At 35.6% G+C, this 24,768-nt stretch overlaps 2 protein-coding genes, 2 long non-coding RNA genes and 1 pseudogene across 4 annotated transcripts; 2 read left to right on the top strand and 3 right to left on the bottom strand.

Moving 5' to 3' along the window:
* Nucleotides 1-12: 12 nt before the first annotated feature.
* On the bottom strand, nt 13-1,245 carry LOC147478053 (uncharacterized). Its single transcript, XR_015207345.1, has 3 exons — nt 1,176-1,245; nt 309-683; nt 13-238 (listed from the first exon to the last, which is right to left on the bottom strand). It is a non-coding gene; the product is annotated as an uncharacterized LOC147478053 (long non-coding RNA).
* Nucleotides 1,246-11,956: 10,711 nt separating this feature from the next.
* On the bottom strand, nt 11,957-16,885 carry LOC147478052 (uncharacterized). The gene is made up of 5 exons (XR_015208278.1): nt 16,715-16,885; nt 16,341-16,456; nt 13,887-15,258; nt 13,690-13,766; nt 11,957-12,799 (listed from the first exon to the last, which is right to left on the bottom strand). It is a non-coding gene; the product is annotated as an uncharacterized LOC147478052 (long non-coding RNA).
* Nucleotides 16,886-18,589: 1,704 nt separating this feature from the next.
* Nucleotides 18,590-20,787, bottom strand: LOC147478051 (large ribosomal subunit protein eL24y-like; annotated as a pseudogene).
* A 1,747-nt stretch (nt 20,788-22,534) lies between these two features.
* LOC147478050 (uncharacterized) lies at nt 22,535-23,393 on the top strand. The gene is made up of 3 exons (XM_086582162.1): nt 22,535-22,683; nt 22,774-22,818; nt 22,887-23,393. Exons 1-3 carry the CDS (start codon nt 22,585-22,587, stop codon nt 23,244-23,246), a joined length of 504 nt encoding a protein of 167 aa, XP_086438288.1. The 5' UTR covers nt 22,535-22,584; the 3' UTR covers nt 23,247-23,393.
* A 540-nt stretch (nt 23,394-23,933) lies between these two features.
* Nucleotides 23,934-24,617, top strand: LOC147478049 (uncharacterized). The gene has a single exon (XM_086582163.1). The coding sequence runs from the start codon at nt 23,986-23,988 to the stop codon at nt 24,394-24,396; it is 411 nt and encodes a 136-aa protein (XP_086438289.1). The 5' UTR covers nt 23,934-23,985; the 3' UTR covers nt 24,397-24,617.
* Nucleotides 24,618-24,768: the final 151 nt, after the last annotated feature.

Genomic DNA, 24,768 nt, shown 5'->3' with positions numbered 1-24,768 from the left:
ACAGTAAATTTTAACATATTTTATTTCGGCTTTCTAGCAATACGTTCAATAACATTTGTAGTTCATGTAACACCAATACAAATCATTTCTGCCACAAGGTCTCGTTCCAAGGTTATACACACGCGATAGCTTCTTGATGCTTCAGAGACTAAAAATTCATTCCAAAAATTATATAACTCTGCATGATGGAAAGCCTATTATCTCTCTGCTTGACGAGCTGGAAGATGCAGCGTACGACCTGTAGATACCCTTAACAGTTAAATTACTCCAAAATGCTCGAGTACAAACATAGAAAACAAGTTTGTTACCTTTTAGGATGGCATCAAGTACTCATAGTACCCTGTGCTGCCTTCAGCACTAGTTCATCAGTGGTGGTGCCAATGGTCCCATTAGCACGCTTCAAACTCTGGCAGTAGTATCTCCCAATAGAATCCTAAGTGAAAGATTAGTGAATCACAAGTTTGGGAATTTGATAGAAGTGCTCCAAATCAGCAGTTCTCTCTTCAGCAAATAAGATTGATTCTCTTAGATGCGAATGTGGTCCTTCTAAAAGCCACTCGGAACAGTTCCCAGCCTTAATTTTTTTCTCAGACATGATTTCGCCTTTTCTCATTTCGTCAAAGACCCTCAAATCCCTTTCACGAATCTCAGGAGGAACAGATGCAGCACACATGTCAACAAAGCTGCATGGAAACAAAATGAAAAAGGAAGTAAACCACTAAGTAAAATACAAGTATTTTGTTCTAATTCGTATAAGTTGAAAAACTTTCTCAACATTGAAAAAAAATGATGCAATGAGCATAGGTGATATAGATTGATACAGAGCTTGTAACAAGAGTATATTTACAACTGATTACTCTTTACACAACTCATTATACAAAAAGGTACCAAAATCACCACAGAAATAACTTCCTCAAATATTAGACACGACAATCTTAAAGTTAAAAAGCACAGAATACAGACAACGACAAAATTGACATTAGTGCTGCTTCATTTCCATCTTGACAAACAAGCAAAATGATTATTAATAGTGTATATATACAGCATGTGGATAAGGCTATAGGGTAAAGAACAATGGGATAACAGAGAAAAATATATTGTATATAGAAAAATGTAAGACAACGTAATGTAAATCAACTAAACAAATAGATTCAGAAAGTTAGAGATACGAGTACCTCAATTCTAACAGTCCAAGAGGGTTTGGTAAAGGATAAAGGAGGTAAGATATTCGAATTTGGAAGGAAAGCATCAGAAGAAGGTGGTGTTGGTGTGCTTCCTTCCATCAATCATCAAATCAAAATGTAAGGCCAAACCCCGGGTATGCCGTTTGGGGACTAAGTCCAAACGGTGTGGCCATGCCGTTGGGGACAAAGTCCAAACAGACATTTTTTTTTTGCAAGTTCAAAGTCCAAACGGCATGGACACACTAATTGGCCTTAGTCTCAAACGGCATGGCCACACCGTTTGGCCTTAGTACCAAATGGTATGGCCATGCCGTTTGGGACTAAGTCCAAACGGTGTGTCCATGCCGTTTGGGGACAAAGTCCAAAACGCACACGCCCATTTTTTTTGCAAGTTCAAAGTCCAAATGGCATGGGCCACACCGTTTGGACTTAGTTCCAACGGCATGGCCACACCGTTTGAGACTAAGGCCAAACAAACGGTATTGGCCATGCCGTTTGGATTTTTGAAAATTGAGAAAATGGCGCCGTTGTTTTGTTTTAACGGCATAGCCACACCGTTTGACTTAGTCCCAAACGGCACGGCCACACCGTTTGGTATTAGTACCAAACGGTGTGGCCGTGCGTTTTGGGACTAAGTCCAAACGGTGTGGCCATGCCGCGTTTGGGGACAAAGTCCAAACGCATTAATTCATATTTTTGCAAGTTCAAAGTCCAAACGGTATTCGTGTGTTTTGGTTAGTAGTTTGAATTTAGTATGTATAAATCTTGGAAGGATTTGGTATGTGTATTTGAACTCTGTCAGAGAATTTGGCATGTGTATGTGAATTTAGTATGTATATTTGGTTAGTAGTTTGAATTTATTATGTGTAATCTTCATCAGAGCTTCTTTCATAGGATTACAGTTATGTGCAAAAATTTCTGATTACGTTTTAGTAGGGAAGGTCTTCTTGCATTGGTACAATGGCGAAGGAATGAATGAGATGGAATTTACTAAATTGAAGTATCAACAATATCAAGATGCGATTGTTGAAGAAGAAGTAGATTATGAAGACGATCTTGTTGAAGTTTTTCATGAAAAAATTGTGCTCAAATTCCAATTGTGCTTGATTATAAATAAGGTTGATGAGTGAAGTTTTTCATGTATTTGTCTTGTGGTCTGTACTTATTTATACGGAGGAGTGAGAAATAGAAATTTCATATATTATGAATTTCATGTATCAACCGTGCCTTTCAAGATAAAACTATAAGCGGTGCCCGAACTATAAGTGGCTTATTTAGTTATTTTCACTCTTTTGGCTTGTCTTCGTGTATTTGTGAGGCAACTCAATTTTCGGGCAAAGTTGTGAGGCAAAAGGAATCAAAGAGTGTATAAATTGGTTCTAGCTATTGCTATCGCGACCTTGAATCCTACCCTCGCTATTAATTACACTCCCTTCCACAAGACTTGGCATCCCCCCGGGAATAAATCGTTCAACATGATCAGAAAACAAAGTTCTCTTAACTATTTTAACTAACAAAATGCAAATAACAATCACAGCTAAGTCAAATATTTTGCAAAATGGAAGAAACCGAAAAACTAATCGACCTTGGGGATAACTTATATTCTCCTAATAAAGAAGTAGCTGAAAGGGAAGTGTAATGAAATTTGCATTTTTTTATGTCCGGCAAAAACAGAAAATTGGGATTTGCTACAAAGTCACCTGGGATTGCTACAAAAACAGAAAATCTCTACAAACAGAAAATCCATCGAGGACAGCTTGTAAGCCAGCATGCAAATCACGATTGTGCATTCAACAAGACGAAGAAAACGAATCGAGGTGAATTCTGCAATAGCAAATGCCTCTTCGTCACAATTTCAAAGAAGAACCAACCCAACCCAACTCTTCAAAAGTGGAAATCTTCGCCGTAACATTGCTCAAGTCTTCGGTCAGGAACATTGCTTCGCAACAAACAATCAAGCAACTTAAAATGATTTGGCGTAAATGTGGCAACTTTAAAACGATTTGGCAAAAACATTAATCTTCTTCTTAATAAGCATTGCTCCTGTCAGAGCATGTCATGAGGTAATCAGAACAATCAGAACATTGCTCCTGTCAGAACATGTCATGAGGTAATAAAAAAAACATTAACTAACCTTCCAAGATTTGGCAGAAATGTTTGCGTGCCTTGAATAGGGGCTTTAGTAGACGAAGACCCAACTACGTATTCTTCCATATTGATTGATGTCTCTGTCTCCATTTCTATAAATCGAAAACATTACAAATATAAATAACTTCAACAGACAAAAATCCCAATGTACATAAACAGTGTAGATAACTTAAACATCAAAACTCTGACAGAGTTCACCGAACTCTGACAGAGTTCACCGAATATGCTACTTCACTGAACTCTGACAGAGTTCACCGAATATGCTAGTTCACCGAACTCTGACAGAATTTAAAACTCTGACAGAGTTCACCGAATATGCTAGTTCACTGAACTCTGACAGAGTTCACCGAATATGCTAGTTAAAACTCTGACAGAGTTCACCGAATATGCTAGTTAAAACTCTGACAGAGTTCAAAACTCTGACAGAGTTCACCGAATATGCTAGTTCAAAACTCTGACAGAATTCAAAACTCTGACAGAGTTCACCGAATATGCTAGTTCAAAACTCTGACAGAATTCAAAACTCTGACAGAGTTCACCGAATATGCTAGTTCACCGAACTCTGACAGAGTTCAAAACTCTGACAGAATACGACAGAGTTCAAAACTCTGACAGAGTTCACCGAACTCTGACAGAATTTTAAACTCTAACAGAGTTCACTGAATATGCTAGTTCACCGAACTCTGATAGAGTTCAAAACTCTGACAAAATACGGCATGATGAATAATGACAGAAGTTCAAAACTCATTCCAGCCCACCCAATGATCTTGTAGAATCACGGCATGAAGAATAATGACAGAGTTCAAAACACCGACTTTTTTTAAAAAAGCTTATCGGTCGTTTTTCGCTAACCTCCAAGCCAAGATGGAATTTGAAGCCCAAAATAGCACGGGTTTGCCAATCCCACGAGGTAATAGCACCTAATATTTACATAGGCTGCAATAGCTTGCCAACCAAAGACCAATGGCCACACCTCGCAAATTAAGTCATGTTTAATACTTGAGGTCTACTAATTTCATTATACAAGTTCAACATTTCAAAGAAGAACTTTCAAATTGTCCCAAGGAAAACATATATGCACAACAATGCAATATACTAACCTCGATAGACAACAAAGGGTTCGTGATTAAGCTCATTAAAGTATAGAAACAACCCATTTCTTTCTCATGATTGTTAACCAACAAGTAAACAGACCTATCTTATATTCAGATTGCTTTACCACTTAAAAGATACATTTTTTTAGAGTTTTATATGGTTTTCACAGTGAAGCAAGCAATCAAATAGAGTAGTAAATAGAGAGAGTTGGGAAAAAATTGTACCAACTACTTTAGAAGGAGGGCCTTCGTCATGAAACCCACCACCACCACGACCTCTCTGGATCAGCAGGATGGTTTGATCAGCCTCTGGGTTATGAATTTTGGGAGAGAGAGAGAAAACCCAATTTCGTGTTTTTTGTGATTTTCATTTTTTTTTATTTTGAAATAACGCGAAATTTTGAAATATCGGTTTTATCAGTGAATTAGATCTTCAGATCTTGAGGGCGAGATCGGACGGCTGAGGAGAAGAGTGAGATAAGAGTGGCAGATTTAGAGTGGCACTCTAGACATAGAGTGGCACTCTAGACAAAAATATATATATATATATATATATATATATATATATATATATATATATATATATATATATATATATATATATATTAAGTAGTATTATCCCTACTGGATTAGCTAATTAAGATTTTTCCCAATTAGACGGAGAAATTAGGGTCTCTTCCCAAGTACACACAAAAAATAATACAGTCAACCCAAGTTGACCTTTTTTGGGGGCAATCCTAATTGGCTCATCTAATAGGAAGGTACTACTAGTTAACTATATATATATATATATATATATATATCATTTTAAGCTGTCAAGGGTAGCCAGCCCATCTTAACAGCTCATCACGTCCATTCGATTATACCCGATCTAACGTCCAGATCTTGTGCTAATTTCACAAAGCAAATATGAGAGGGTACAATAGTCATTTTATTTTTCTTTCACAAATTAGATTAGAAAATTGGGTAAAAACTGACATCTCTTTCTTCTTCCTCATCCTCTTTCTCTCTCCTCACTACAGGGACTGTAAACTCAATGGAACCGATTAACCCACAATCAAATCTTAATAATCAAAAGGAAAATATAATTAAAGTTGAATCCTTTGAAACCCAACTCAATCAAGTTTGAAGAACTCATTTGAAAATTGATCATCTCCTGCTCAATAATAGAATCAAAGAGATACAAAAACATCAACGCTCAACAATAGAAGCAAAAGATGAAAACATGTGATGCCCATCTTATCCACTAAGAAATAAATTTGGATAGTTTAAGGTTTTATTGTTTTTAGAATCTCGTACATTTGAGGAGCTCACTGGTGTGAACATGCTTGAGACCACCAGACCATTTCCTGACAAAAGTTGTATAATATGCATGGATGGTTTATTTTAAGAAGGATTCGGTCGATTTTTTATATGAACCAGTAATTTGAAAAAGCTCGGTCACATCTGTGTATATTTCAAACATATAAGGTGATTTCTCAATCCAATCACCCATCAAAAGCTCACCAAGATTCTCAACTCAACAATATCCTTGATTCCTTCCAATGGTTTACATAAAAAAAGGTTGTCATAACTATATAAGGTATTTCTTTATCAATGATTCAATGGAAGTCAAAGAATTCACTTCAACAGATAACCGGATCACCCACTTCATATTTATGAGGATAACTCCAAGATAAATTAAACCCATCTCCAAATTGAAGAATTATTACACAAATCAATACCCAACTATGAAGTTTTGTGCAGAGATGGCGGGGCGCTCAACCCCTAAAAAATAGGGTACCGCTTAGGGCCCAAGAGCCAAGGGGGCCCCAATATAATTCAGCCCAATGCTTTTTTCAAATTTTACAATCATTTTTTTTCCGCCCTTATTTAAGGGTTAGATAACGTACATTGGAATCTATGAAATAATGTTAGATAACCATTTGTTTCCCTCGCCTTCTCCAACATTTCTCTCGCGTTCTCTGACCAAAAAAATTCCTCGCATCCATTGGCATTTGAACTTTGCCTAGGGCCCCTGATTGTCTTGAGCCGCCCCTAGAGATGGCTTTTGTTTGGTGGATCTACATTTGTTTTTGTGAATAGAAAGTCAAATGACCATTGTACCCTCTCTTATTTGGGCTATGAACAATCACTGTCCATATCCCACTATGAGCTATGAACACTCATTGTTTATATGAACAATCATTGTTCATACCGGCCTATTTGGGGTATGAACAATCAATGTTCATATCTTACTATATAAGCTGTGCACAACACTATATAACAAAAAAAGTTTATATACGACAATGTATATAAGTTGTGCACGACAATGTATAAGCTATGTACATGTGGAAGACTACCAAAATGGTTAGATCTAATCTTGACCGTTGATCTAAAATAAATTAGATGATCTAATCTCAACCGTTGACCAAAACAAAAAAAAAAGATGAGATTATTATCGGGAAAAATCACCCCTCTCACTGCAAAACAAGGGGGTATCTCAAATTAACCCTTCTTTGTTCATACCACAGTCATGAGCTATGAACATTCTTTGTTCATATCATAATTGGACTATGAACAGTGAGTGTTCATAGTCCATACTGTACGTACTATGAACAATCAATGTTCATAGTCATGAGCTATGAATATTCTTTGTTCATACCACAATTGGACTATGAATAATGATTGTTCATAGTACGTACAATATGGACTATGAACACTAATTATTCATAACTCATATAGCTATGAACAATAAGTATGTTCATAGCTACCGAACTATGAACAATCACTGTTCATAGTCCAATTGTGATATGAACAAAGAATGTTCATAGCTCATAATATGATTAACTCAAAATGATTAACTCATAATATCACTGTTCATAGTCCAATTGTGGTAACTCTTAATATGATTAACTCAAAACCAAAACTTAAAACTCTAATATAAACTATCAGCCTTTATATAGGCAAAATATCCTAATTACCACAAAACTCAAAATTTTCCAAAAACGGAAAGTTTTTGGATAACTACATATTAAGAAACTACAAATCAAAATAGAACTAACCCAATTGACTAAATCGAAAGCAGACTCTCTTATCAAAAGATATAGCAAAAAAAACTTTCCTAAAACGGCAAAAATGTGATTTTGAAGGCCTAAACGATGGATTTAGGGCCCGAAAGGGTGGTGCCCATAGCAAAGCTATAAGTTATGCTTATTTTGACGTTTCTAATCAAATATGGCCACGTCCATGTCTTTTCGACTTTACTGCCCGCTTTTCCAGTTTATTGACATATATATGCCAAGTTCATTGACATACGCATTGACAAACTGTACTGCATCAACTATGAACACTGAATGTTCATAGTCCAACAAGAGTATAAACATTCGTTGTTCATAGTCCACTGAGTTGTTGATTTTGCGATTTCTTCATCGGGTTCGTCAATAATGGGAATTGGTGGCACTTCGTTACATTTTCTTTTTTGGGTTTGGGTGCTTGATCCTCCTCATGTTCGTGGAGGCATGTTTAAAATGACGGTCCTTCCACACTATAAGCTCCCAAAAAACTGGATAGTCAATTTAAAATTCAGACAATTAAAAAAATAAATAAATAAACACCCAAAAAACCAAGAGTGTAAGAACCCAACGGTCCTTCCACACTCGACAAGCATGTCATTCCACACTCTTATTTTTTAATTTTTCTGGACAATTTCTAGAGTCGTGCTTAGCAATCTTATTATAACTTTTACACATTCTTCCTGAATTCTCTAAGGCTTCCTCCCTAGGGCCTTTCATTCTCTCCATTTTCTTCTTCCTCCCTTTCGTTTGAGAAATGTTGGGATTTAAAACCAAGAGCTGAAAAGAAGATTTAAGAGTTAAAATCAAATAAGATTTTTATCATTGCAAAGATAAACAACAAACTAAATAAATTACCTGTGAGGTATCAACTATAGACTCTTGAACTGGAGGTGCTTCATTATTCATTGTATCTATTTTGCTTATAGTTTCCTTGAGCTCTGAAACTCCAATAGACATTTCACTCATCTTCTTCTGAATAAAATTTGCATATGTCTTAACACTAATCGATGCATCATAAGCTAATTGAGTAGCAACCTTGCCCTTGATACAATGGGCAACTCTTAAAGGCTCATGGTCTTCATGATCGGCCACTAGTCCACCATCAAACACCGCTCTATATGTGTTTGCCTTTTGCGTCCACCGTTTCAAAATAAAATGATATGGAATCTCTTCGATGTCATAACACTGAAAAAGTTTTAAAATGTGAGCACAAAGTAATCCTTCGAACTGAAAATTCTTACATTCGCAGTCACCCTCCAAGGTTCCTCAATTAAAAGTCACTTTCCAAATTGAAGTTTGCTTGATGTCCCTTGTCTTCACCGTATAAATTCCAGTTCCATGTATATCTATCTCTTCTCCAACAATTCTATATTTCATCTTAGCCTTTTCTAAATGTTTCTTGAATTTATTAAAAGAACTAATGGTATAAACTTTACCTGCATGCTTGAGGAGGAAAGCATCCTTAGCCACAATGCGAGAAGTATGTTCGGTGCGGTAATCAGATTCCCTTTCATTCCTGGCTATTCATTCCAAAGACCTCTCGTTACCATGGACAAATTCTATAAGTGTAGTCATCGAACTAACGAATTGATCATAATGAGAATTCATTGATTCACGCCCGGTCATCGTATGCATACCAAAGAAAAAAAAAAATGTCATTGTGATAAGCCGGAACCCGAGACGTACAGTTTTTATATATTTATGTCAACCAAGTATTTTCAGTCAAGTCATATTTCAACAGTAGTGCATACCACCTTCTTTCAAAATCAGCAATCCTATATGACTTCCAAATAATATATGTAAGCTCTGAACACAATGTATCGAGCTTATGGTAGACAAAGAACAACTTCTCTGAATTTTTTTTTTGCATAATGTGCCAAAGAAAAAATCGATGTCAAGTAGCAGGGAAAACTCTTCTAATTGCTGCAGTCATCACTAAATCTTGGTAAGTAAGCATTGAAGTTGGTGGACGACCACCCATAGTTGCAAGCCATGTTTGAAACAACCACACAAATGTCTCTTCTGTCTCATCAAGTAGCAGGGCACAACCAAACTAAATAGACTGCATGTGATGGTTGACTCCAGTAAAAGGGGCAAAAGGCATACTGTAAACATTAGTTCTATATGTTGTATCAAAAGATATGGCATCCCCAAAGTATTCATATTGGACACGGGACCTTCCATCAACCCAAAAGAAATTTATTGCAACCCCCTTTGTATATCTAATTGAATGGCATAGTAGAACTGAGGATTTTCAGCACTCTTTTGCCTAAAATAGTGAAGTACGGCAGTAGCATCATTGTCTTTAGGCATTTTTCTCGTCAAACCATAATGGTGGTTCCAACAATGCTTTCTCCTAAACCCAATCGCATCCCCATGGAAAACATCTACCACTTTCCCTACTGGTATACCGTTGTCATTAAAAACCTCTGTCAAACACTTCGCAGCTTCAGGCATATTTTTGTCACCTTTCATATACTGCCTATTTGATGGAGAGACGAAACTGTGGCTATGGTTGTTTGTAGCGAAGCTCACATCATATATATTTTCAAGTTTTCTTTTTGTAACTCGCATTCTAGCTTAGGAACCACACCTAACAGTAGAAGTATTTCTCGAAGCTACACCTTCACTTTTTTCTTTCTTGTTATGGACCCCCTCACGTGAACAAACCAATAGACAACTAGAAGGCAATTCCACACTAGTTTATTTTTTATTTGTAGTCCGAACACGAATCTCAAATCCCTCTTGTTTACCAAACTCTCTATAGTAAGTCTTTGCTTCATCAACACTATTAAACTTCATACCTAAGTGCGGAGCAACTAATATTTCAACATCTTTTCTTTGGGAATCAGTACAATGAGAAGAAGACCCGTCAACAACTCCAACATTCCCTTCCATTTCTAGAAAATTCAAAAAGTGAGGAAAATATCAAACGGAATAAATGCAAAACCATAACGAAATAAATATCAAGCAACTCCCATATTAAATTTCCAATTTTAACTCTTCAAAAAAGTAGACAGTAATTAAATGTGGGCGTGCGCCTATTAGTTGTGCTCTATCTATAGGCATGCACCTATTAAACTAACCACACACAAACACTAGAAAAAATGAAAATGTGAAAGGTGGGTGGGTGGGTTTCTTCCTAACATTTGATACACTAAAACAAAATAGAAATAACTCACCAAAAAGGTAAAAAACTTCAAACTTGAATTCTTTTCTTTAGGTGAGGAGAGCGGTCGAAGATTTTATGTAGAGGGAGAGAGAGTTCATCAAGCTCTCAGTTGGGAGAGATTGATTTTGTTGGGTGGAAGGAGAAGAGCTGGGGTTTGTTGGGTGGAAGGGGGAAGAAGAGTCGGGTGGTTTGTTCGTGAGTTTTTTTTAGAATAGAAAGTCAAATGACTAAGTTACATACCCTCCCTAATTCCTTTATTAAATGAGATCAAGATCTGGACGTTGGATGGACTATAATCTAGTATATGTGGTGGGCTGTCAAGATTAGCTGTCAATTGGAGCTGTCAAGGTAACCAGCCCCTATATATACTAGCATTCGGCACGGCACATCGGCGCCGATACATTCTTATTTGGTGCTCAAAAAAAAAAAAAAAAATTCATAACTTACCGTATAAAAGCTTATTTGCAATTTAAATAAATTATATGGACTGCTATACAATTTATGGTAAAGTATAGGGATGGACTGTTCTGTAATTTAAGTAAAGTATAGGAGCTATTTTGTAAATTAAAATAGTTAGATTGCAGTTCTGTAATTTGTTGATAACATAGGGGCAATGTGCTAAATCAAGAGAGAAGCGTCTAAAATTTACCAGTTCAAATGCCAGTCTTACTCTTTCATAACATATCTTATTATATATCTATTTTTTAATAATAAATGTAATAATAAAAACTGCATAGGGGTATTATAGGAAAAATCCACTATTCACCAAACCATCCTCTTTAAAGTAGTTATATATACTAGCAAAATGCACGTGCTCTGCACATGCACGATACACAAAACTTATTGAAGAAGGGAATGTGAACATAGTTAGCAAGAGGAGAGTTAAGTTGCTCCATATTTAACCATAGTGTCTTCTGCGAAATATAATGCATTTCAACCCTCTTCACATCTTATATGATACATGCACCATATAGCAGGAACATTATGTGTGTTGGCCCATTTGTGGTTAAGGGAAAAGTGGAAAACGCAGCATATAATTTAATTGTAATCATATGTTAAAGACCATTGCCCACGTATGCAGCCTTCTTATTAAATTTTATTTGGTTTTGGGCAAGACTTATGACTTTAAATATATATATATTTATTTATTTATTTTTATGAAGGACTTAAGTTGATCTTAAGAAAGCTCAAAAAGAAGAATCAAAATGGCAACCGTGATCATGAACAGTTATTAGCGTATCGGCCCATTATGATTGTTATCCCACTATGTTTCACTTTCTTACTTGTTTTTTATTATTATTATTATTATTAAGATATTTTAAATTTGATTTATATTTTTTTTTTTCTGGGAATAATCACATTGCTTTAATTGAGATAAAAATAATTAAGTGTGGTGATACGTGAGAAATTTCATACCGCCTTATTAATTATTAATGCGAAAATAGTATCAGTTTCCAATTGTGTTTTAAGGTGCACATTAGTTATTTTTCTTCTTTTTTGGTTCAAATGTACACATTAGTCGTTGTAGTTGGTATGCTAAAACTATGTGAACTCACTCGATCACTGGACCAATATAATATACTTATTGAACTAAAAAAACGTATATAGATATTCGCAATAAATGATAACTTGCTCACATATGGTCTACTGAATCAATCTGACGTTAAAAATAAAATAAAGAAACAATAATAATTTCTAAAAAAATGGAAAGAAAACCAAAGAGATGTAATCACACCACCACAGCATACAATAGAAATATATGCTCTCACATGAGGAATAGACCACGTTGATCACTCACTGGTGTTTTTGTAGATCAATATGTTTTTTCACCAGCAGACCTTTTAAAGCATGCTGCAGTAGCATCAATTCAAGGTGGCTGCTGAAGTTGACAGAGTTACATACATGAAAGCCAAAACAACAATATGAAAATAAAATACGATACCAATGGGACCTCAGCAGTATAATGTCAGTACTGCGTATGTAAGAGAAGGTGTTATTTGATAAAGCATGAGTGCGCAAAACATCCTCTCGAAGTGGAGATCATGGAGTCCTAACAAACGCTCATTTCTTGCCTTCTAGGTGCAAATAGAAATGTCAAACCATCCAGTAAGCCCTGCCATCCTATTGCAATGGATCGATAACTTTCTGCAAGGGCAAAACAAATCGGTTATTGTATCGTTCAGATATCAGGCCAATTATTACATTTTCTATCACCACCAAAATATCACATACAACCAATACATGAACAGAGTAGAAATAGAACGAATATACTTTGATGCTCGCGAGACGAACAACAAAATCACGTTGAATACCAGTTCCCACGCCTAACCAAGCTTAATGCTGGGTGTTATTATCATGGCCCAAAATGTGTTCCTCTTTTTGGTCCACCAGCCAGCCTGCCGCACAAAAGCTTCATAGACCTTTAAGATTTGAGGTTATGTGTACTATGGAATAACCTGTTGCTATCCATAGACAAAGTTAAGACAAAAATGTCTTAAAGGTACGACGTAAATATCACAGGATGCCTTGACTATTCTAGGAGTTTCATCTAATATAAGCTAATCTAAATGCCACAATATACATCAAAACACATTCAAGCACAAAACACTACAACAAAACACTTTTCCTACATCTAAACAGGTCGTCAGTGGCATTAAATTCATGGTTTACTTAGAATTTTATCAAAGATCAACACACTACTTTAAGATAGAGTGATACAAAATGGAGAAAACATCATATCATGTCATGTCATTAAGTGGGTATGGATGTTATAAACCAACAAAAATAAGGATATTTAGAAATAAGTTACATAAAATTCATTGTAATTCACAACACCACTCCCATCTTGGCTGGCTTTAGCCCACACCTCCTTCGTTTCGTTAGCACTAAGTCCATGAGGATGATCCAACCAACACCAAAGCATGCACTATCATAGGAAAGTTACATGCAACAACTTGAATGACAATGTAAAGAAAACTATAAACATATGACCTGCATTCCAATTTAATTTTCAGCTACTAAGGTTGAGTATGCACCTGCATCCCATAGGTTACGTTACTCATGATTATATCTTCCCTGTCCAGTAACCTACAACTTCAGCTCCTTTCTATCACTGCCAAAGAAAAGAAGTACTATATTACACTAGATGGTAAGCCCATCATGTCTATCCCTGCCTCTTTTATCACATATGCTTCTAGGAATTCCTTATAAATAAAATAATGTTTTCCCTCACCGCTAAACCATAGTTGGAGTTTCGAGTCCCTGACTGATCACCATGAATCAACATGAATGCATTTTACATAGTGGCCATGCAGAGCTGGAATTCTAAATGCAAACCGAAATACTGGCCAAAGCAATTGAAGACCTGCCAAAGCAAATTTATTCCAAAGATGGATACGAAACATGTTTACACTGTATTTCAATCATCATACAAATGTTAATAAAATAATTCGTACACAATATTATAACCAACAACTTCATGACATCTCGTGTAAAAAAAGAAGATACCATGCATTTATAGACATTAGGAATTGTGTATAAAAATTATGCAAATGAAGTAAACATGTAATGAGCGTTTAGTCTCGTAGGTTTATAAGTTAAAACATTTAGTAAAGACACGACAAAAAACTGCAGCTCAAAGCACATAAATTAGAAGTCTGCAAGATTCAATCAACTCGAACCTAATGCATAGATACATGGTGGCGGTGGAGACACCTTTTAAAGAGAAAAAATAAACACAACGAAACTCAAAGAAGTGCCTTCCATCCTCTTCTTTCCTTTGAACTTAAACTTGAGGTTTGAAATTGAAAGAGAGAGGTGGCAAAGGGAAGAGAGAGAAACCATTTGTTATGGTCCAACACTCACATTATATAGTTTAGGAAAACTAATTTTTATACCAGGTTGTTCAATTATTATTTACAACGCAAAATATCATATTTAATGCTGCAATGAAAAAAAGTGCATGGAGGGAGATAATGGAAGAGGGGATAAAAGGCAAGTGGTTTCTTGTAGAAAATATTATGAGTACAATCAATGAGATTTGAAAATCAATCATCTTAACCAAGGATCTAAAGTCAATTTTCTAAGCAGATGCTTGGAAAAATTGCAAATAATATTCGCCGAGTGAAAAGGAGTATGAAAATCATACTAACATTATACTATAATATTTGTTCATGTACTATAGCATCAAGCAGTGTCTACGACACGTAAAGTAAAAATAGATAAGTAGTTCATTTGAATAGCTTTCAAAACTAAAAAGGAACATCTCCTTAAAGTTTCCAACCTTTGCTTCTTAGAAAGAAGTATAGATCAAAAGGAAGTCCTATAAACGTAGAAGAACACCATCTATCCCACATTATTTCTTTTTATCATAGTCTAGAAGTTTATGCTAGTGTGTCTTTTACGTCATGTACGCAGAAGAGGTCAAAATGATGCTAAGAGATAATTTTATTAGTCAGATATTACCCTTCAAGGTCGAGACAACGAACTGAAAAGCAACCTCTTCATAACCTTATTTCCTTGTACATCTTATAATAATGGCATTGTAAAGTGTCACATCCCATACATATACGTCTTCAAACAGCCAAACCGAATCATCCAATCTGCTGCATTTGGAAAGCATGTCAATAGCTAAAGCACTCAAAGAGTCGTAGGAACCAAAGAGTCTTACAAAGACACTCAAGACAATGAATAAACTTTTCCGTCATAGAATAAGTTTCAACAAGTTTTATTTAATAATCGCAAGGTTGGAAGACCTATAAAAAATTAAGTAAATTGTAAAGAAAAAAAAATGGCAAATAATTTTTTTTACTATCCATTGGAAAAAAAAAACTTTATTATTACCCCAATCACTGTTTAAGTAATGCAATAGGCCGCATGGCAGTATCTGTCATCAATGGTCTTTCTTGAGCACTGAAAGTCTATACTTCCTGAACCTCAAGCACCAAATCTAACATTGAAAGGAGTACTCCCGTAAATTATTCAAAATTTGCAACTATGCAATTTGATAGACTAACGAGTGACCAAATCTTCCATATATAGAAAGCAAAGACCTAGGAATAAGTACTAAGTCATCTAATTCAACCAGACAACAATGATTGTTAGCTTGAGACACGCCAATGCAATCTCTCTTCTTCTTCTTTTTCTTTTTTATGTTGTTATTGATTAAACAATTATGCTGAAAATCTAACCATTCTCTCTACACAATGAATCAGTACCGGTCGAATTGCATGTAGTACATGCCAAAAACTTGACCAAAAAAAAAAACAAATGAAGTAAAATCACAAAACATTAACTAAAAAAGAGAACTAAATAAATAAACTATGAAATTATTGAAATTATTGACTGTTTGTATAGGTTATAATTTGGCTTTCAATAGAGCGATTGGTACACTAAATCATAAAAAATTACAACTTTCAATAGTCTTAAGTTAAGTGTTGATCAGCAACATACATTATCAAAGTCGTACAAAAACATACATATTGTAATTATACGAAGCCAAAAAACCTATGCAAACATATTATTACAAAAGCAATAAACATATTACAAAAACTATTTGCAATCGATACCGAACCTATAAACTTTGCTGCTTGAACCAAGGTGACTCCTTGTAATGTTTAAGATGAATTCATTTTTTTCAGGAAAAATATAAATAAATAACTATTACATAATACATTCTTAGTAGTACCTGACATCACCTAGATAGCCTGCAATGACATAGAGAAACTTCTGAAATGACTCACTTTCTTTCAATGATGGACTGATCCCAACCTTAATCACTTCTTCATGATGATCTGAAGTCACCTTAACCATATTCACAATAACAATATTCATGAGCTTGAGCTTCTAAAACACATCATACAAAAGTAATGAATCATCAGGTATGACCGTACCAGCTACATTAAACCAAATTATATGGAGCAAACTCAAATTGGGAAACTGATCGACAGTCAAAAACCCACTTTGAGATAGCAAAACTGCCTTTTATAAAATATAAATAAAAAATAAAAAATAAAAAACTCAAAGATCAACAAAAAAAAACTCACATGAGAAATTACATACCTCTTTCTAAACTCTCTTTCTCTAATAATCATGTCAAAAGAAAATGATATCTTCAATGTTGATAACTTGATATGGTGTAGGAGTCTTATTATATGTAGCAACATTGGTTTTCGGAAGATTGCTTCCTTTAGGAGCTGATTCTTCAGCTGCTGCTTCCCTTCTCTTTTGCTTTTGCTCAACCTCTTAGCTTTTTCTTGCTTTTTCGTTTCATTTGTCTTAGCTTTTCGTTCTTTGCAACGGACTTGAGCTCCCTAATCTCAAACTCTGCAGCTTCGAGGTCCATCTTCAAACCATGCAATTTGCGCCCCGTATCATAATAATCAAGTGTGATGTAACATGAGGTGATGATGGTGCAACCTGGTCTGCTCCCTCAGCTTTCTGGACCAAGGATTCATATTATATTCCTTCACTGAAATTGTAACCTGGGATTCACTGTCATCTCTTTCAAGTTCTAGATATTGAGTATATGCAGAAGCTTGGAGATTGACAAAGGTAAAACTTCCTAATCCATCTTTTGCTTCTGTTTTTTCCGTTTGGTTACCAAGGTAAAGCTCTCAATTTCTTCTTCTGTATCTACTTTCTCCATTTCTCGTTTCAACCTTTTAAGTTTCCTTTTTGGCTTTATATGCTTCTATTGCTAGCTGTTTCACAGCAATATTTTGTCCAGATTTAACACTCTTTGCCCTTTCTTCGGTGGCCTCAGCTGCTGCAATCATCGACCTCCCTTTGTGAACACATGTGCTTTAAGTAATGCAATTTCAACTTTGTCTTTGCGGACTCTTTTCCACTGATTTCATCAGTATCACTCTTTGCCTTCAGTATTTCACTTCAAAGCATATCAAGTTCACGATTCAAAAGGATGGATTCCTCTTTTGCACTTTTTAATTCTACTTCTGATTGCTGCCTTAACTCGGTTTCCAATGATATCATGTAACTTGCTTGATCAAAGCTCTCTTTTTCCAGTAGCTTTAGCTCTGATCTTAGCTTGTCCAAGTTATCCATGGCATTAGATGCAACTTCCTTCAATGAAGTATGGAGCTCTTTTACTTGTTCCAGTTCTGATTGTAAAGAATCAATAAATAGGGTCCTCTCTGACAAATGATTCTCTAAATCTTGCATCATTTCGGTTCATTTTCTCATCTCTTCCAACTACTCCTGAGCATGAACTGCTGCCACCCGCAATTCTTTCTCTTTCTCTGATAAAATTATAGAGTACTTGTTCTCTGCTTCAATTGCAGCCACTTTTGACAGAAGAACAACATCATTAAATTCAGAGACGCACCTCAAAAGCTCCTCGGTCTTTTCCTTCTCCATGTCGACAGCTGTTGCCATTAATTCCACGTCTTTCATGGCATAAACCTTTGATTCCTCAGCGGTAGAAAGTTCAGCTTTAGCATTGTGTAGCTCTTCCTTAGTTGCATTCAACTCATTTATTAGATGGATGAGTTGTTCTTGAGCATCTCCAGCTTCAAGGAGCAGATCAGACATCTCCTTGACCTTGGACTCAAGTTTGTCAATCTGTTCTCTTGCTTAAGGGTGGAATTCGAGCTAAGCAAGCCGAGCTTTACCATGCTCAAGCTCGGCTCGCTAATTACACGAGCTTTAAATTAAGCTCGAGCTCGGCTCATATAGTTAAACTAGTGAGCTCGAGCCGAGCTTAAACGAGCCAAGCCCAAGCCGAGCTCCGAGCCCTCAGTTATTTTACACTATAAATATGCTATTTGAACTAAACGAGCCGAGCTTCATCAAGCTCATTTGTTACACGAGCTTTTATTTGAGCTCGAGCTCACTCATATAGTAAACGAGCGAGCTCGAGCTGAGCTTAAACGAGCCAAGCCCAAGCCGAGCTCCGAGCCCTCGACTCAAATTCCACCCTTACTCTTGCTTTTTGGAATCTTCAATGGCTTGGTTTCTTTCAGCCTCACAGTTCTTTAGCTGAGCAGACAGTTCATCAACAGTTACATTGTATGATTTGAGCTTGAGAAGAGCTCGCTTGTAAGCATATTATTTTACTTCCACTTGCACCTTGTAGTTGGCTAAGTCTGTTAGCAGAAGCTCCTGATTCTCAGACCTCATCTTACCCTGAAAAATGAGGAAAATCAATTGTCTTAAATCATTAATCATGAACAACATCTGAATATATTGGGTAGACCAACATCAAGGTGGATCCTGTCACAGTAATAGCACATTAACGGTCTAATTATACAGTTCCAACCAAGTGTTAACCATGAATCCACATTAAACTTTGTAAATTGTACCTCAGTAACGCTTATTGACCTATGCTTTCTTTGATAATTTTTCTGCCCAAACAAAGAAAGTGCATCCTGAACCGATTCAATTGATTTTGTATCAATTTCACTCATAGCTTGCTATTTTAAGTTCAGTATGAACCTTATGGAATTGAACTTGAACGGCGGTCATAAGGTCAGAACACATACAAATAATACTTAGGAGTTTGGGACAAATCCCGAAATTAATCCGATAAAGGTTTTGAGTGATATATATCATATTTAGAACTATAGGAGCAATATATATATCTATAGTAGAGAAGGTGAATAAATATTTTACCAAGCGATGATAAATAGCTCCTTGCCAATTCAGATAGAACTTGCACTCGGTAGCTTTCCATCACCACCTCCAAGTTTGGGACCCTTTGATGCAGCACCACCATTGGGCACTTTACTCTGAGTCTTCTGTGGCTTGGCCATCGCCTCAACTTTCTTTGCTTTATTTTTCATCCTTTGTCTTCTTTATCCTCTCTTTGATTTTTTGTCTGTCCCCAAAAAAAATGCAAAAAAAAAAAAAAATGCAAAAAAAGAAAGTTGAATACAACATTGTGCACATACTCATAACAGCAAAAGACAAATTCCTCCTAGCCATCATCAAAGAAAGGAGAAAAACAGCTTACTGGAGAGTGGCTTCACGGGTTGCATCAGGAGCTTCAGTCTTTTAAGTTCTTTTCTTTTGGATAACCTCCAAGGTAGCACCAACAATAGACCTAGAGTATGGCTTCTTTGTGGCGCGACGCCTTGTCTTTACAGCCTCTGCAGCAATGTCCTGCCATGCATGCGAAATAAGACAAAAAACTTAAAATCAACCATGAAGATATATGCATGGCCAATAACACCAATAACAGGGCAAGAAGAAAAATATAAACTCACCTTCTTATGTTGCTTCCTATACGTGGCCATCCAGGTAAGCTTTGAAGGCTTGAGGCGGTTGTGGAAGTACCTCTTGCATTTTGAAATTAAATAGAGGAAAACCTGAGGGCATGAAAGAAGAACAGTTTACTTGAAAGGTTTGGAAAATGAGATTGCCACGTAAACTACAACCATACATGAATGAAACTGTGTAAAAATTACTACCATAAGTTACTTGAGAATCAGCGCACACAAATTTGATACCCCTGCTAGGATATATCTTAGCACCACTGAAACGACAGAGTTCAGTCCTGAAAAGAATTCAAAGTCATTATCACGATTCAGGAGCTCTATCATTATTTTATTTTGTTACTGGTAAAGAAAACAGAGCCAGTAGATGCCATAATCAAGGGGTGGAAAGTTTTGATTACCCAAGAAGAATCTGAAGTCAGACATATTTCAGGAAACAAACAAACAATTGTTAAAAAAAAATCCTAAATTCAAAAGATACAAAATTTTCCACTCATGACAGATGCATAGGAAACAGTCAAACAGATATACTCCATGTAAATGACATTACCTGTTTATGCCCTCTCGTATCTAGGTGTGGTGTAGCAAAAGTAATGAAATTCATGGGTTCCAATCCAGCGATTTTTCCTTTTGACTTGTCACCCACAAAAGAAACTCCATTTCTTTGATCAGTTTCCCTCAAGATGTCTAGTTTATATAGCCTACCAATAGCGTACCTTACTACTAAACCACCCAATGAGTGAGCCACAAAGGATATATCTTTTGAAGCTTTGGCCTTTGGTTTATGACTGACATTACCTGCAAAATATACATAAATTCAAAACTATCATATTGTTGCTATGATAAACGGAAGTATACATGACCAGGGGAAATGTATACCTCTTCGGCCAATCTTTCCGCCATTACATCAACACCATCCGAGTAGTAAACATAAATATCTCTAAAATTGTATTCAAACAAATCTATTAACTTATAAAAAAGGATTAAACAATTATAATTAACCAATTAAATAAATGACTAAAAACAACCCCTTGAATTATCCAATCGAACAGTAATGCCAACTGTTAGTGAATGGGGTGATAACAGCTTAAACTAAATGATAGGAATCCAAGAAAGTAAATGAAGGAAATTATCGAAAAAAGAATCTCTGAGTCGGAGAATTTCTTACCGCAATTAAACTCACCAAGTTTCCACTATCAAAATTACAAAGCAATTGTTCTCTACAACCACGATACCAATATGCTGACACCGGCCATTCGTTTAGTAAACCATTAAATTTAGTTTCCCACCCAATTGAAGCACACCTTGATTGATAAACTAGAAAAAAAATAAAAAATACTGAGTTGGAGAGTTTCTTTCCGAAATCAAATTCACTAAGCTCCCATAATCAAATTTACCAAATAGCCGTTATATATAACCCACTTAACGAAACTCCACCTGTTAAGTAGATTAATTTGATAGAGATAGAGATAGAGATAGAGATGGGGAGGAGAGTTAGAAGTTTGAGCAGAAAATCAAATAATCAAATAGTGGACAAATATATTACCTTTTGAAACCGAGTTTTTTTTTTGTTCGCTTCACTTCTAATAATAATCGGAGAGACAATCAGGTATGTTTTTTTTTTTTTAGCTTTCAGTTTAAAGGAGAGCAAATTAGGAGAGATTTGGGAGAGAGAAGATGAAGAGAAGAAAAAGAGATGGTTGGTTTCTTGAATTTAATTTCGGTACAAAAGGTAATTATTTGGCAATTAATGAAGGATAAATAGGAACAATTGAATAGGGGCGTATAGTTGATTTCCTACCTGAATTTACATATATGTCCTTAAATTACTATATAATCTTAAGGGTATAGATGGTAGTAAATTTTGAAATGACTAAATAGTCCTTCTTAAAGGCATTGAATAATTGATTTTAATATTTTATCAAGGGTATTTTATGGTAGAAAAAAGGTTGGTCCAATTTAAATGTCTATGTTAATTATGGTATATATATAATATAGATATATATATATATATATATATATATAATGATTTTGTAGTGTCGGTATTTTCGGTAAATACGACATTTCAAACATGTTACACTGTCCGAAACTACTGGGGAAGAATTAGGGCTGTCAACGGGTTTCAATAACCCGATAACCGATCCGAACCAAACCGATAAAAAATGGTTTGGGTTGGGATAATTTGATTTATTTTCTACCGATTTGAAACCGAACCGAACCGATAAGATATTGGTTTGGTTTCGGGTTTGCCCTCTCTACCGAACTGATATGAACTCGAACCGATAAAATGACATTTTAGTAATATTTAATGATTAATTTTTATATGTTTATCAATTATGTGATTGAAATTAATTGATTTAATTTAAAATTTAATTGATTTTATAGTTTTCAATTTGGGTCGATTCGGGGTCGGTTTGCAATATTTCTTATCGGTTCAGTTCGGTTCGGTTTCGGGTTCCTAACTTTCTTATCGGTTAGGGTTCGGATTTTCCAGAACCCGACCAAACCGATCCATTGACAACCCTCCCTAGAGAGAATGTTTGGTCCATAATTACTAATTTCTCCCTCAAAATATCCCTAAAAATTGAGATTCCCAAGGGTAATAAAGTCTTATCACCCAACCCACCTGCCTATATAAACAAACAGACAGCAATTTCCAGACAACATCTCAAAATCCAGAAATAATTAAACAAAGCAAAAATGGGGATGAAGAAGAGCGGGAGAGCAACACTCGAATCTTACATCAAGTTTCTCAACAACCCTAATTCCACCAACCTCACCAAAGATCAACTCAACGAGGTATAACTAACTCACTCTCATTCATTCCTCGTGATCTGTGTTTTGAAATTTGATTTATAATGTGTTATTACATTTTGGTGTATGTGTCAGATTATTAGCATGCATGGATTCCGCAAACTTCACCACTCCACAAAGGTAACAAAAAAAAAATCAATTATTATTTATTTTGGGTTTTGTATTTATTAATTTTCATTAATTTGTAGAAGGATATTATTGAGTCGATGAGTGTACTAGATCTAATCTCACCAAATCGGACAACATTAAAAGAAAACATATCCAGCTCAGCATTTATTACACAAGAGAAACTTCTAGAAGATTTGATTTCACTTTCATGGAATGAATGTTCAGTTCAATCAATTGAAACAATTGGATTGAATATTAATAGTCAAGGAAATTATCTCATTACTGATTCTTCTGCTGTTAGTCAAAATGAAGGAGGGGGGAAATTGAAATTGAGTAAGAAACGAAGGGCTTTGAAAGAAATAGGGAATATTAGGAGGACTAATAATAGAAGTGAAAACTCTTGTGCTGATGATGTGTCATTTTGGCGGGAAAGTTTGTAATGTTTGTGGAGGATCAGGTGGTGGGGGTTGCAGTGTAATAAGTAGATTTTTTTTTTGTGCCGAGAAGTTGAAATACCGGTATTTTGTTTTGAAAGTTTCGGATTTGATTTGTTTAAATGGAAGTAAATTTGGGTTTCATTGAATTTACTTGATGTGGACATGTATTTTGAATTGCTTGTTAATTGGTAAAGATGATATCCACATGACTAGGTTCCAAACAAATTGACATGCAATAGAAGATGATTTAATTTAAGTTTGTTGGATTTTAGGGGAATTTGTACTTTCTTCTTACCAGTTAATAAACTCGTTTAGATATATGTTGAGTTTAGTTAGAATCTAGAAATCAAATTAAATCCTAAAACACGTTAGGACTATTCATAAAGAACAATTCTCATATGTAGGTTCTGCTTTTACATGTTCTTACATCGTCTACTTTTCCCATCTATTCAAAACCTCATTATTTGTCTGATACCACTCCCAAATATCATTTTCATTTCATATTGATTTTATTCTCAGCAAATTTTAGTTTCAATCACTAGTTGCATGATTTAGAATGAAAAAGTAGAAATACCAAGACGGTTAGTCCAATGCAATATTGCTTTGGTTTTCCCCATATTGGGTATCTCTTATATTTGTCCACATACTATATTTCCCAAGTATAAATGGATCGCACCTTCACCCATTGTGTAAATCAATCTTCTTCCAAAGTAAACACTCACACAAACTAAAGTTATCAGACATGGCAGAGAAGGAAGGAGGAATTGTCAAGAAGGGCCATGAAGAGGGCACAAAAATGGCCATTGCTCTTCTTGAAGAATTTGGACTCCCTCTTGGCCTTCTTCCTCTTGAGAACATAACCGAAGTCGGTTTTGTAAGAACTACTGGTTATATGTGGATTATCCAGGAAAAGAAGGTGGAACATAATTTTAAGACTGTAAGCAAACTTGTGAGCTATGATACCGAAATTCAGGGCTACGTTGAGAAATTTCGCATCAAGAAGCTTAAAGGAGTGAAGGCCAGGGAACTTATGCTGTGGCCTCCAGTTAATGAGATCATTGTCGATGATCCACCAACTGGAAAGATTCACTTCAAGAGTCTTGTGGGTGTCACAAAGATCTTCCCGGTTGAGGCATTCGCCGCAGGCCAGTAGACTATATGACCACTTGAGTCATTTTTATGCTGCCATTGCTGCGCTGACCTTGTTAATAATCGAAAACCAGTTTTATGTGTTCTAGTACTAAATCTTGTCGAAGCCTTTTTACTTATTCTGGAATCCCTTATTCTGGAATCCCATTTGAAGGTTACTACTTCAATTCCCACTTCTACATATGTAGTCTTCTTGGCCGAAATAAGTGACACAATCATTTGCAAGTTCTATGTATCAATTAGGGTTAACGAGTATTATCCCCTAGATGAGCCAATTAAGATTTCACATAGGAAATTACCCCCCTCCAACTCCCCAAAAAAAAATAATAATAATACTTACGGTATGTTTTTTTTGTGTGTATAGACAGACCCTAAT

This window comes from Coptis chinensis, chromosome 9, assembly GCF_015680905.1.
Source record: "Coptis chinensis isolate HL-2020 chromosome 9, ASM1568090v1, whole genome shotgun sequence".
Taxonomy (NCBI): domain Eukaryota; kingdom Viridiplantae; phylum Streptophyta; class Magnoliopsida; order Ranunculales; family Ranunculaceae; genus Coptis; species Coptis chinensis.
This window is presented reverse-complemented; position numbering and strand designations above follow the sequence as displayed.